General features: G+C 39.3%; 1 protein-coding gene across 20 annotated transcripts in view; it reads right to left on the reverse strand.

Moving 5' to 3' along the window:
• Positions 1–3,253: 3,253 nt before the first annotated feature.
• LOC138111206 (uncharacterized) overlaps positions 3,254–14,246 on the reverse strand; it is a 32,966-nt gene continuing 21,973 nt past the window's right edge. For 15 of the 20 annotated variants that reach the window (XM_069016549.1, XM_069016540.1, XM_069016550.1 and 12 more), the window contains 2 exons: positions 8,049–8,084; positions 3,254–3,646 (listed from right to left, as the gene is read on the reverse strand). In XM_069016549.1, the coding sequence (XP_068872650.1) occupies positions 3,319–3,646; positions 8,049–8,084 (364 nt within the window). In that variant the 3' untranslated portion in view covers positions 3,254–3,318. Of the gene's footprint in view, positions 3,647–3,749; positions 8,085–10,474; positions 10,611–14,246 lie in introns of those variants that run through there. The other 5 variants (XR_011151276.1, XR_011151278.1, XR_011151277.1 and 2 more) reach the window with 4 other exon arrangements.

Here is a 14,246-nt window from a genome sequence, read left to right on the forward strand (position 1 = left end):
CCATGCACTTGAGTACAAAGGAGATTAAATTTTCTTTTTAGTCTACTGAATATGACTCAGTCACTCAGCTTTTTTTTTTTAAAGGTTTTTGAAGAGAAAGAGTACAAAAGCTCTGCCAATCATGTTTGCTTTATCTCATCCCATACCCTCCTTCCAAGAGAAGCTGCAAAATACTCTTTTTAGCTTGTTTACCTGAAGTTTCACAAAATCCACACCATTTTCGAAGCCCAAAAGCATTTATGGAGAATGTCTTTGTAAAGCATTGCTGAAGAACACAAATACACTTTCACAGTGGCCTGTAAGTACCTTCCTTTACCAGGTAATGAATGTTAGGATGACAAACATGTTACAAAATTTTGTCCTGACAGCCTTTTCTTAGGTTTTTCACCTTTCCAGGGCTGCAAAGGAAAAGCACTATCCAAGAGAACCTTTCTAACCTTGAGAAACATGGCTGGGCATCATCCAGAAAGGATTTCCTCTCCTCTAGAGAGAAGACTGTAGGTACATTCAGATATTTGTACACCATTCAAACAGAGAATTTGTTCACTCGTATTACTGAGTGACAAAGCTGACTGAGATTACAGCTCCAGACTTTGTCCCAGTCAGCCCAGCACAGAGAATGTTTCAGAGAAATACATTACTGCACTAAAATAAGCTCCACGCTGCTGTTCCTGCTGCTAACACAGCTGCAGTTTAACTCCATTCTTCCAGAGGGTAATCTATTAATCTGTAACTGGTTTCAGCCCGTTTCAATGTGGCCACTATAGGTTAAGGCACGATTCAACAGGGTTAGGGGAAGGAAAATCAGGATCTGCTACTTATTTTGTGCCCTTCATTAGCATCTCAAAGAGAAGTGAAACAAAATGAGTGGCTTTAGCAAAATAAAGTGTTTGAAAGCATTTTTTCCTTTTTCCCATTTCTTCAGCTTGATGGGGATCTGCCAGAGCATTACACTATAACTGCTTTCACATTGCTTCTATTAACAAACTGCTCTTAATTTGAACTTTCTGAGCAATACTATCACTTGTTTAAATTGCTTTGGAGGCTCTCCAACCGATTTGAATGGTATCTGATCTTAATCAACTTTTCTCACCCTTTTTCAAAGAGATGGTTTTGCACCAATGTACAAATTTGCAAATATTGTGGCAGCTGTTTGGACTTTTACAAAGAAGAAAAGGACACATTTAACCAGCACAAATTCCTAATTTGTGGTCTTCATCAAATCAGCATCAAAAAATGGTAGTACAAAAATTTAAGTAAATAAAAATCAATTATCTCCTTCATGGCTATTCATCATTCTTGAAAAGTTACCTCCTCACTTTTCATTTACGTGGTTTGGAACCTGCTTTTCAAATGTGAAGGCTGTTTTTCCATAACTTTCCTCTCAGCAGTGCAGCTTTTCCTCTGCTGGTGATTTTCAGGCCAAGCAAAATTTCAAAACTACAAAAATAAGAATAGCTGGTTTGGACCCTGTTCTCTCTTCCTCTTTACAGACAACAGAAGAAGTTTGACTTACAGACAATTTTCTCTATCTTTATATATCTGGTAGGAAATCTTTGTGTCTGTAATTATCTCAAGACAACAGACCAGTGTAGGGAAATGAAAGAAATAATTTAAGGTCCTGCTGAGAGCAGACAAAACTCAATTCCCCAGTATAGGCAGGTAGCTAAAAATCTGATAAATTACTGCTGTATGATATATCTTTCTTAAAATTGGAAGAGAATGGACCAAAAGCAGCACTAAGAGGGCTGTTGTGATGCACGAGTTGGAAGGAAAAATAACTACATTAGAAATGTTCCAGATCACTTTCAGCAGTGGAAATTAATGGAACATTGTCAATTAGCCTGAAACACTTAGCTTAATGTATTTGGAATGTGCATGATGGATGGTTTATGTAACTCCATAACAAAGCTCAGCACAAGAAAATTGTTCTGAAACTATGTTCCTCACAAAGGTGAAACAAAACCAATCCATATATACACATCCATATAACAATTCCCAGGGAAAACTGGGCATTTCCTCCTGCATTTAGGCTTTCAAATATTATCCAGAAGTAAAGCCCTTGCTAAAAAGCCCACAGGAACAATCTGAGTAGCAGCTTCACAACAGACAGTGCCCAAGATTAATTTACATGTGGCGGTAAGACTCTGAGAAATGGGTTCTAGGTTTCAGATCTCTAAGCATGCACCCTGCTATCACACCTGCATGAACTACAGCCAGGCAGCAGAGGTGCTTTCTGGCCATCACCATCCTGTTCTCTTCAGGTAGAGCCATCGGATCACAAACAGATGAGTGGATAAGGCAGTGCCACAAGCTGCACTGAGACCAGAGCCACTGGGCAAAGGGCCAACATCTGACTCAGGGGTTGGTTCTTGAAAAGTAAAGGGGAAAATTCCCCTTGCTTATAACTCTCTTCTTCCCACAAAACTGCAATAAGAGCACACATGGTAGTGCTTCTCCTGGACTAAAGATTGGTTTGTGCAATGAAAACGACTTGTGAGTTTATGAAGAACATCTTGTGACCCAAATACAAACATCTCAACAGAGAGTTGTCTTGCTTTTTGGTTTTCTTTATTTTGGGATACAGGGAACTCTGAAGAGATCCCTAGTTACTGTAGCATCTGTAGACTAATTTAATATCAGCATATTCCTCTGATGCAAGTTCAGCCATCTGTCAAACTCCTTATGGAGCAAGAAGTCAAATGCATAACACATTTTAAAAGTATAAACTATTCATCAACAGGCAAGACCTCCCTCAGGTTGCTCATTAGGAAGCCACATCCTGGTGCACTTACAGACTTGTAACTGCACATCTTGTCTCCACTTTCTTAGGATTTACTTTAGCAAAAGATGGAATTAAACCAAATTTACATTCTTAAGCTTACTGCTGCTTTCTGTTGAAAAAAAAATAACCTTCAACTCTGACCTGAACTTTATGTGATCCCCTGACAAAACCTTTGTCAAATCAAACTTTTTATCAAGCATTCAGCATTTGCCACCAATATATCTCCTCCCTTTTTCATTAATTCTGTGTGAAGGGTAAAATGAATTCCATGCAGTTTCTTGAGCTTAGACCTCCCCCCACAAAAGTGATCAGTGACCTGGAAAATATAAGAAAACCTAGAGAGAGCTACAGATGGTGCTTCTGTGGCAGTCCAAAATGTTTAAAATCACCCTCCTCCCAGAGCCAAACCCAAACAAAAATAAATAAAGCATCAGATGCCATTGCATATATCAGAACTGCACGCTCAGCTTGTCACTTTTATTCATAAAATGAAATCGTAATCAGGTTACATGGAGCAAGACACCTCCACCCCGTCAGGTTCCATCTGTTCCCTTGGAGAAGAACTTGGAGCTAGGGGGGTATGGATTCTCCAGGAGATTTGTTAGTGCTACCTTCTCCCTGCTTTCCCCACAACCAGGACATTCCTGCAGTGGGTGCAGAACCTTCCCAGAAACTTCTTCAGAGAGCGGAGACCACAGCACAGAGAGGCCAGAGGAGGAGGGAATGACGACATGTGGGATGAGTTGCCAAGGGAAGGGAGGACACCAGGAGAGTTTCAGGTGGAGAGAAGACAGCGTGGTCCAAGGAGAAGGCAGATAGGCACACCTTGACAACGACTCCGCAGGGGTTTGGAAGAAGGAGCTGGAGGAAAGGAGGCAAACACCAAGACTGAAATCTAGACAGCTTCAAATTCAAACAGATTAAATAATCTGCTATTCTATTTATTTTGTTATCTGTACAGAATTAAAGCATCAATCATCTCACTTCCAAGCAGGGAACTTCATAATTATGGATTACTCTGGACAAGAGCCCTGCTTCCAAAGGTATTTAGACTTACATAAATTTGGTATGGTTGCTGAAAAATTTATTTTTTAAAACTTCATAACAAATATTCATAATGCACTCCTTCCAAATGGGCCCAAAGATGATGAAAGTACTGTTTTCCTAGCTGTGGTTTTGAATTCCATATTCAATAGTGACATTTATTAAATATTAATCTGAAAATGCATAATTTATACCAATGGTTAGCATAGGTGACTAGTTCTGTCACTCATGACCTCTGCTTGAGCACTTATCACTATTCATACTCACTCAGTCAAGTGAAGGTTTAATTTTATAACTCTTCATTGTGCCCAAGTTTCCCAATTTAGCACCCATTCATGTTGGCAATCAACAGGTGACCCTGGACCACACCTAGAAGCTACCAAGAGCCCAGGGCAGAAGGAAACCAGCCTCTCTCCCATTTACATCTTTGGAGATAGAGTAGAGCAATGGAAAAACCTGCAGAAATTCATGGCTGAGAGGCAGTAAGAACAGTTTTTATGACTGCATTAACCAGAACTGGTTTTATGAATGCCCCAGGTCCATTTCTGTGCTGAGCCAGGCCAGGCTGAACCACCACTGGCAATGGTTTATATTAATCTATTTGATGCTGCATTGAAAGGACTGACAATGGTCACTCAGACAGTAAGTAACAAAGGAGCTAAAAAAATAGTTTTACTCAAGCCAATTATTTCTTCTCACTTTGCAGCTACTGAGGTGTAGAAGACAATATGGGACATGGATTTCAGAAAGGAATTACCAGGAGATGAATATGTAAGAATTGACTGGTGCAAAGACACTTATTGAGCTGCAGATGTGCATCAGTAAGTCCACATTATTAACCTGAACAAAGCAAGAGAGATATCTGAGAGCTCCCTGGTCGGTGCTCTTGGCTCACACCTGCCTGGCCAACATGATCAGAGCAGTGCAGAAAATTCCCTGGCCTCTACAGACCTCTAAATAACTGAGAGTTTTTGTCTTATGTCCCCCTGCACTTCCATGCACTGTTTGTGACACAGAGAATACCACTTCCTTACATTACAAGGTGATGCACAACATTCATATTGGATTAAGCACTGAAGTCAATGCAAATTAAGAATTTCCAACGTTTCAGAGGGTGAGATACCCTTAACATGTTAAATAGGTGTTAAAATCTCATCTTTAGTCTTGAGTGTATATATATAAGCATATAAATAAAAAGTATTCCCAGTCATTTGCTTGTAACTGCAGTTCAAATACCAGAGGGCAACTGTTGAATGAACAGATTAAAATTGTGTATTTTCCTCATTTATTCCCTTTCCTACAAAAATTAAGGAAAACACCGGGAAAAAGCCCAGCAGCTGAGTTTCATTTACAATTCCCAGCCTTCAAACTGTTGTACTACAGACACGTAACAAATCTCAGAAAGGGCCTGCTTAATAACAAATTATTTAAGTTTTAACATTTCAAATGTTGCCATCTCCCAGCTGTAAGGCAATTACAAAAGGCAACTGAGAATATCTTTGCAAATGTGTTTTTAAACTTGTAAGCAGTTACACTGACCTAAAACTGATGCAGTGCCACAGAAATCAATTAAGTCTTATGGGCACAAAGTCGGAGAAGAGTCACAGTATGGATGTCCAAAAGTTAGCAAGAAGGTAAATCTTATTCAGCAAATATCAAGCATTACCTTCAACCTTTACGATTTCCATTTTCAAAATTTTAAAAATACTCTGTGGCACGTGGCAAATGATCAGCTACAAATGCCTCATTCCCAAGAAGCCAAACAGTTCAGTTCCATAAGTTCCTTGCTTTAAAATTAAGTCAATGAAGTTGAATTGTGTGTTCTTAACTTAAACTGTAATGGAAAAATTCCTGTAATATCCATATCACATGAATTGTCTTGGGTTGGAAGGATTTGCTGGTGATTTCAGAGTCACTTTCTCCAAGCTGAAATTGGAAAACCACCAATGGCACCAATCTCCTTCTTTTATTTTCTGTCTATAAAAGACTTCCATCAATACTGGATCAAGAAAATAAGTTCAGTACATCCATAATAAACCCTAAACTAGCTAGAAATATGCAAATGTATACACAAGACAACAAAACCAATTTTCTTTTAAAAAGTGTCTGAATGTATTCACTTAATTACTATTCAACCCTCTTTGAAACAACACAAATCTGAACTTCTGGCCTGTAGATTTTGGCCTGAGTGTTGTACATCACTTCTCAGAGAACTGAGAGTGAAGGTGATAGCAAGAGTTCAACATCCTCTTCCACTTCTGTACTGTACATTTTTAAGATATAAATAGGAAAACTAAATATTTGCTGAAGAGTATGTAACAAGCAGAAATGGGTCCACCTACTCTGACATACTCCAGTCCCTGACTTCCACAGATCTTTACATCTAAGACACAAAATATGTAATGAGTCAATGTAGTAAATGATGAAGATGAAGAGAATTGACATCAGGTTTTAGTTGAGATTATCTGCTTGCAGAATTCCCAAGACGAACAATCCTAGTGCTGAGTAGTACAAGGTTTATTTGGAAATACAGGCAGTATTACTTTGGTCATGAAGAAAAGCTGCTTGCTCAGTCTCTGCAACTTCTTCCACAGCAGCCCAAAATGACTAACACATAGGCAAATTCTAGGAAATGTCAGATAAGTTGATATGTGATCTGTCCTGAAATAAGTGAAATGTGTGACTATCTCTGCAGTCTAATAGACTCAGTAGTGTGAAGTACTGTTAAAAAAGCAAAATCTCAAGTTTTACACCAGAGTTTTCTACTACTTTATCAGTAAGTGAGACTAATGTCACTTTTTCTAGCTCCATTAGGCCACACACCACACTGCCATAACCCAATTTGCAGCAGAGGTGATGGCAGAGTCAGCAGAGCTTCTCCATCTGTCTTGTCCACGTGTGATCCAGCCCTTGGCAGTCAGCAGCTCTTCTCTCCCACTGCTAATGAGCAGGAACTGTACCTGTGGCAGGTAAACGCTGTGCCTTTTCTACCAACAAGCACAGGACAAAAATCATGTCCAGACCAGAGTTCATCCAGCACAGAATCTGCACCCAACCCAGTCTCTACCTGGCTTTTTCAGGTTTGTAGGAAATTGACTGAGAACTGAACATTTCTTTGGGGGCTGGCAGGCAGCCCAAAAACAATCCCCCTTTTCCAAAGTGCTGCCTTTCCAATGTGGCTACTGCCCTCCCATTCCACCCTCTCCACCCCACAGCAGCACTGGAAGACACACCTGGGAGAAGAGTACACAGCAAACTGCCCCATGCTGAATATCTCTGACACTTCAGATCCTGACACTGCTCCAGTTTTCTGAGATCCTGATGTGGCTGAATCACTTAGTAAAGCTTTTCAGGCAAGGGAGAACAAGGCAGTAAGAGGGTGCTCAAGGAAATTTTCAGGAAATGTAAGTAACATTATCGCGATGCGCTCTCCCAGCATCCTGTGATGTGTAGCTCAGGCAAATTTTAAGACAGAGAACATCTTTGTATTTAGCCCCAAGAGAGTTCCTCGCCCATTAATTTCTTTGATCTGCTCTTGAAAGCTGTGTAAGCTTTCAGAATTTATGTCATCTTACTGGAAATGTTTTCACTGCCTGATTGCATTGGGTGAAGAACACAGAAGTAAAAATGAAGATTAAGTTTCTACTGTGGGCTTATTTTCTCTGAGTGTTCCTTCTACACCTTGATCATCTATCAACCTTACTCTCTAGCTTCCTAATTCTAATTCTTATGTATTTGAAAAAAAAAGATTTATTATTCACTTTTTATCCCCTTCCCTGTCTTGTTTTTCACATTTAACCTGTTGGAGTCCACCAGCCATTGTATCTTTCCCTTTGAACACAGATTTACCTCTTGGCAGGGTATTTTCTTGCTTCTTACAGTCCCCCTTATTCTGCTCTTTAACAGTGACACTTTATTTCTGGGTTTGTTTTTCAAAACATTTTGATAAGTAGGTTAATTCTGTTTTTCTGGTTCAGCATCCTTGGATAGTCCCCATTCTGCCTACAAGGTATTTACTCTGGTTTCAAAATATTCCCACATCCTTTTAAGTGTCAGCATTCTAATCACTTTTTGAATTCAGATAAGCCTGTCCCTCCTGTGTAGACTTCCACTCCTCCAGACAGCTCTTTAACATTGATGAAATTGTTCCCCTCACCCTTGTGGGCTCTCTCCCATATTCCCAGCTGCACATGGAGACTAAACCACTCCATCCCTTTACCTGTGTTTACTTCCAGAGGGAACCACAGGCTGAACCCTGCAGAAAAGAGCAAAGTACAATATGAAAATCTCATTTCAACCCTCAAGTGGCCTGTGATTGTACAGGATAATCCCAGATTAACCAGCACAGTGCAGAATTAGTGTAATATGGGTGAGCTCGTCCAAGCCGCGACACCAAGACTTGTGACCTGTTTGTGCCAATTTTTGGCTGCCTTTGGAAGCAAATCTTAATCCTTTCTTCAACCACCAAGCCACAACAGCCTCTGAAGATTTATCTCAAAGGCCTGCATGAATTGCAGTCCACCAAATATGACACTTCTACCTAGCAGTTTTATGGGGAAAAGGGAGATAAAACAGAGTAAAGAGCAGTTTGATGCTTATTAGAAACAGATCACACTTTGAACAGTTCACGCAACAATCAGCAGGGAGCACAATGGCAAATGAGGGTAAAATTAAGCCCCATGATAATAAATATTAAGCAATCTTTCATTTGTTTCAAAACAATGGCTTTACCATCACTTTCATAGAATCAAATCATTATTGAAAATATTGCTCTGTAGTTCTTTAAAACTCAAAAAATCTACAGTGCTACAGGATGGATCTAAAGAATGCATTTTCCCACCACTGCACCTATGAATTTTAGACATCCTTATCAACACATTGTGCTGATTCAACTGCTCCTAAACAAGAAACTATCCCAAACTCATCCTGCTGCTTTGAACAGAGCTATTTTCATGTTTGTTTCAAATGTGCTTTCCTTAAATAATCATTACAACATCAAATGAAGAAAGACATGGAAGAAAAGTTCAAGCTCTCATTGATTTTGATTTAATGAGCTAGAAAGTCTCTCATGATACATCCAGTGTGTGAGCAGTGATTGGATTAAAATTGGAGTAAATTCTCCCAACCAAATGCAACATTTGGTAGATACTGAAATGGCATTTGTGAGGTAGCACTATCAGAACAAAACACCCACAAAGGAGAAAATCGGGGAAAATACATCAGGGTCTGTGCACACAAAGTGATTTGATATATTGTCCTCTCCATCAGCTTTATTACAGCAACAAGTAGCTGAATAGGCACAACTGTGCTTTGCTACTCTTATCCTATTGTACTGTCTATTTTATTTATTTTGCTGTGATTTAAAGGTCTGAGTTTGTGGACACAAGTAGCAGCAGTGCCAGTAACACTTCCTGCCTAAGTCTCAGTCCCATCAAACATGAGAAAATTATTATAGGGGGTGCTCCAAATTTCTAAAACATTACTAAATCATGCTGAATCTGTGCACAACAATGCCTTTCCCTCCATCCTCTAATGAGTTTCACAACGTGGGTGGGTTTTTCTTGCTATCAAGAGATTTACCTTATTTTTTCAAGCACAAATGCTCCCAACCACCCTTACTCCCACTGCAGATGCCTCAGTGTCCTAGAAGACATGACTGGAAATTTGTGGGGCCCTCTCAGGACCAAGCTGGAAGCTGGACACCTGGGTAGTCATCAAAACCTCCCTACTTGCAGTTAGATTAATTTCTCCTATTTCTGACTTTGTTTCATGGGTACTGTCTAGAACGCCAATAATACAGAAAGAATTCAAAATATTTGAAACTCAAAAGGACTTCTATGGTGTTCAAGGAAATTTCACTTCCTAAAATTTTCTTAAGACAGTTCTCAAAAAATGTTAATATAAAGAAAGCACAAGTAGATTGTGTGCTAGAGCCAAAGGGCTCCTGCAGAGCTTGTGCTGGATGGTTTTCTAGGAATCTGCAATAAATATGAGTTAAAGTACTAAAAAAGCCAAGATGAGATCATGCACAGCAAAGTGCACTACAGAAATAGGGAGTTTGGTATTACACCCTAAATTAGAACAAAAGAGCAATCTTTGATCTATTAACCCACTTGCCTTGATGACGAGTCTACTTCCTTGTTTTAAGTTCTCTCCTGAAGAAAAGTCCTGTTCCCCCAATAACTCAAATACTTTTGAGTCTGTTTTAATTCAGAACATTTTTTGCCTATGTTTTTAATACACATCTCAAGTAAACAGTCTCGTTTTCATGATGAGTGCTAACAACAGTCCCCACCAACACAGCTTTTTATAGACTAGATACAGCTCTCTGATGCCATTCAATATTATTTGTTCATTTTTAATAATGAATGTAGCTTACCAAATGTTGAACAACTTTTAAATGCTTTATTACTCTTAAGAGCTTTGCAATGCACTTAGGAAAAAAATCTGAGTGTTTAAAAATAAACATAAAAATGTAATGCTCCTTTCAGTCTGTATTTCTATTTAACAATTCTAATTTTTCTAGCAATAGAAGCCTATGATTATTTAATTAATAATAACTCAAAGAGCCAAAACATGTTTATAGGATGATACAGATCTATGTTATGCTGAAAAGATGGTTAAGAAATGATGTCTCTTGCTCACCATAATGGTTTCCATTGGATATTCAGTCACATCTGCACGTATTTTATTTATTTATAGAAAATATCAGCACATAGTGGCATTGCAGACAAAATGCAGGTACAGGAGGGTGAGATGAGATGGGTTTTGTGAAAGAGTCCTAAGGATGAAGCAAAGAAGAGTTAGAGATATGTCCACTACAGAGAATGCAACTGGTTCAGTGCAGGGCTTCTTGACAACCTGTTTTTCATTTACTGCTGGGTCTGCAGGGAAAAATTCCCACAAACATTTGTGAGTCCTAAATTCAAGTTAGCAAGGATTGGCAAACAAAGTAGGTGCCACATTCTTCCTTAATTTGGGCAGTTCATCCTCACACACAGACAATGTTTTCAGCTGCCTGACCTCTCCCCAAGCTTGGGACTGTCATATGAGGTGGTGCCTCATTCAAGGAGGTGATAAGCAATCACAGGGTTTAAATATCCCCAGCCTGGAACACTTGGGGAAGCACCAGTCCTTTAGACAACCCTAAAATTCCAACAGATTTTCTAATTCTAATAGAAAAGCCTATTTGTGTTGCACTCAACAATCAAAGATTCTTGCAATAGTTTTTTTTCCACATTCAGAGTGGAATTTTTCCTGAATTTTTCTAAATTCAGGCTCTGCTGGAGTCCAGCCACTTCTGCCAGAAGGAACCAATGAGGCTGCTCTTTTCTTTCTATCTTACAGGAAGATCAACTACAAAATTCCTCCTGGACCTTTACCTTCTCCCTCCTTACCTCTCCAACTCCATGTGATTTTAATACCAGTTTATTTTCACAGCTAGTAACAGAAACAAGGTTTAAATGTTTTTTACCCAAACATGAAGAAAGCCAAGCAATTTGTGAACAAAAGGTTAAACCATTTTTATAACACATAACTACTATTCTTGAAGATTGCAAGTATTTGAGGCATAGGTATGCAGTAATATATCTGCTCCTATCTGCTTCAAGTTAATAAAACTGAGGGAACGAGATGTCTTTGAGATTATTTCAGATTTTCACTGCCAGTAACAATTAAGGCACAGCAGGGAACACATGGGGTAGGAGAAAACTGTAAAATTAAATTTCAAGTGCCTACAAACTAATCATACATTTAAAGCATACTCCACCGATACAGTTTTGAAATCATTGTTCTGCCATATTATTATTTTTTCAAAGAAAATACAGATATCTGATGAAGAGAGCTTTAATTTAAAAATCTTGGCGAGACACCAAGGCTTAGTCCTTCAAAAGAGTATTCTTTAAAAGCTCAATCTCAGGCCAAAAATGTCACCACAGAAGGAAAGAGACAAGCATACAAAGCTCTTGACATGGGCAAAACTGGGGGGATTTTTAAAAACCCCAAATTAAAAATGTGTTGTTTATGAGAGAGAAGCAGTCAGCAGTTTTCATATTCAGAGCCCATTGAAATATTCTAAGTTGAGAGTGCTTCGAAAAATCAATGCAAACTTCAGAGATTCAGTAATCGAATAACAGAGCAGTCTCGTCTCCTAGAAAAACCATGCAGGCACTTCCCACCCAGCACGGGTCTGCTCTGCACACACAGCTCGAGGGTGGAGTGAAAAGCAGAGCTGTCAGTGGTCCTGAACTCACATTTCCCAAAAGCTCTGGATCCCTGCCTCCAGTGGTCGAACTTAGCTTCTACACGTGTCCCAACAGAAAAATGTTGTCCTCAGACAATTTTGTCTCTCATGTCAGATGCTGGGAACTTGTTGAGAGACAGATTTCTTCTATAATAATGGCCTTTCATCAACAGAATTATGCTGCCTGTTAACATTACAGAAAAAAAGTCATATGGACAATCACAACAGCCTTCTATAAATCCAGCATTTTAAGGATCACAAAGCCATACAGCACTTCCATCAGAAATCTCCAGGAATTGTTTTTAGAAAAGAGATAATTTAGCTAATTTAGTAATAGTCTATGGGTACAGGAATTGGAATAACTATATTTTACTTCAATGTTCCATTTTGGATGCCATTCTTAAAGAGAAAAATATCTTAGGAACTGTTACAGTGGGGATTCTGTAACATGATGTATCAAACAAGGAGGGCCGTGGAAAAGACATATATATATGGACAGATCCTTGGTAGATGTTTCAGAGATGTTTATTTCTCCAGCCCCATGGCCGGAGCTCTGCTGAGGAACTGATCACAGTCATGGGACCCGAGGGTCCTTGCCCACACAGGGGAACACAAAACAACCCATGGGGAACGAGGCTGACCAGGGGCAGGGAAACCCCATGCCTCCCCCCCAGGGCCCCTCTCCCAGGGCTACATGGCAGGGGGGGCAGGGACCCCGACAAGGAACAATTCTTAAATGAATTTAAAATAAAGTTCAGCAAATAAGCTCTTTTGATATTCCTGAAAGAATTCCTAAATTTCCCAAAAGACCCTAAGGACGACTATCACCAAATACATAAATAGCAAGAAGTAAGGTGATATTACTTGAATTAAAACCCAATACCTCAATACACAGCAGCACAGCCCTTCCCAAATGTTCTTTGGCGTATTCCCCTGTTTCTACTTTAATAACACATTGATTAACATAGCGGCTATTTTTATATTTCTGATTAAAGCAAAAAACTTTTGGACAGTTTCAAACAAATGAGGCTCTACCTGAGCAACAGGATTTGTTGCTGTGACAATGATGGCTACTGCCATTTAAATGAATTGGGCTCACTTGGTGCTTTCTATTAAACTGTTACAAAAAACCATCTTTTTCCCATTTAACCTTTTGCTCTTAAGGCATAGTCAAATTTATTTCTTAGCCAGATCTTTTAAGGGAATGAGATTTATGCATTGAAACTGCATGGCTTCGATGGCTTGTAAATCCATCTGCAATTTTCCCTTAAATGCAATGGAGATGTAAAAATCCCCAGGTACTGTAAGTGTTTATAAACTCCATAACACGTTCAGGGAGAGAGGTCTTTGCAGTCCCCACTGATAGTAGGGAAGGTTGCAGGATGAACTTGCTCTCCAAGAGCTGCAACATGAGTTGAGTTTTCACACATAAGTTCTGCCTACCAAGAAATTGTGGTTTTGAAAGTTTTTAGGGTCAGAAAGTTCATCACCAGATGAGGGCTTAGGGAACATCGCGTGTTTTACCCCTTACCCAGCAATCAAAATACAGCCTTCATTCCTAATTCCAGGTATTTCCTGGAAGCCACTATCCAAAAGCATTCTGGCTGGCTACCTGAGCAGCACTCATGTTTTCAGTTCACCTCTCAAACTGCAGATTTCTGTCCTCAATTAAATGTGAAACATCAGAAATTTCCTTACAAAGCTGCAGAGCGCAAAGGTGAACCAAATGAACTCTCACTTTTGCTAAATTCCCCAGATCAAAATTGTGTATGGACCACCAAGAACTTAGACAGTATCCTCCACTTTCTGGACAACCAGAGAATTGTTGCCTCCTGAGCTCCTTATCCACCCCCATCCATGAGCACTGAATGTGTTTCAATGCCATTTCATAGGAAGGTTCATTCCTGCACCTTTGCAAACAGCCCAAGCTAAAACTTGAACAGGAGAGCAGTGCTGACATTTGCTGTAATTTCATGACACGAAAGAAAATAAATGCTTATTTGAATCAGGCATCCAGGGACCTACCCAGCTCCAAATCATCACTGGAAAGAAAATGACAGTGTATTTCATAAACATCTGGATGTACTCTTCACCAAGTAATTTCTTTACCATTTTTTTTTAAAGAATATAACTGAAAGATTAATTTTTCTTCAAACTTATCTTTGAGAAGAGTGA

The sequence above is a fragment of the Aphelocoma coerulescens genome, chromosome 5 (assembly GCF_041296385.1).
Source record: "Aphelocoma coerulescens isolate FSJ_1873_10779 chromosome 5, UR_Acoe_1.0, whole genome shotgun sequence".
Lineage (NCBI taxonomy): Eukaryota > Metazoa > Chordata > Aves > Passeriformes > Corvidae > Aphelocoma > Aphelocoma coerulescens.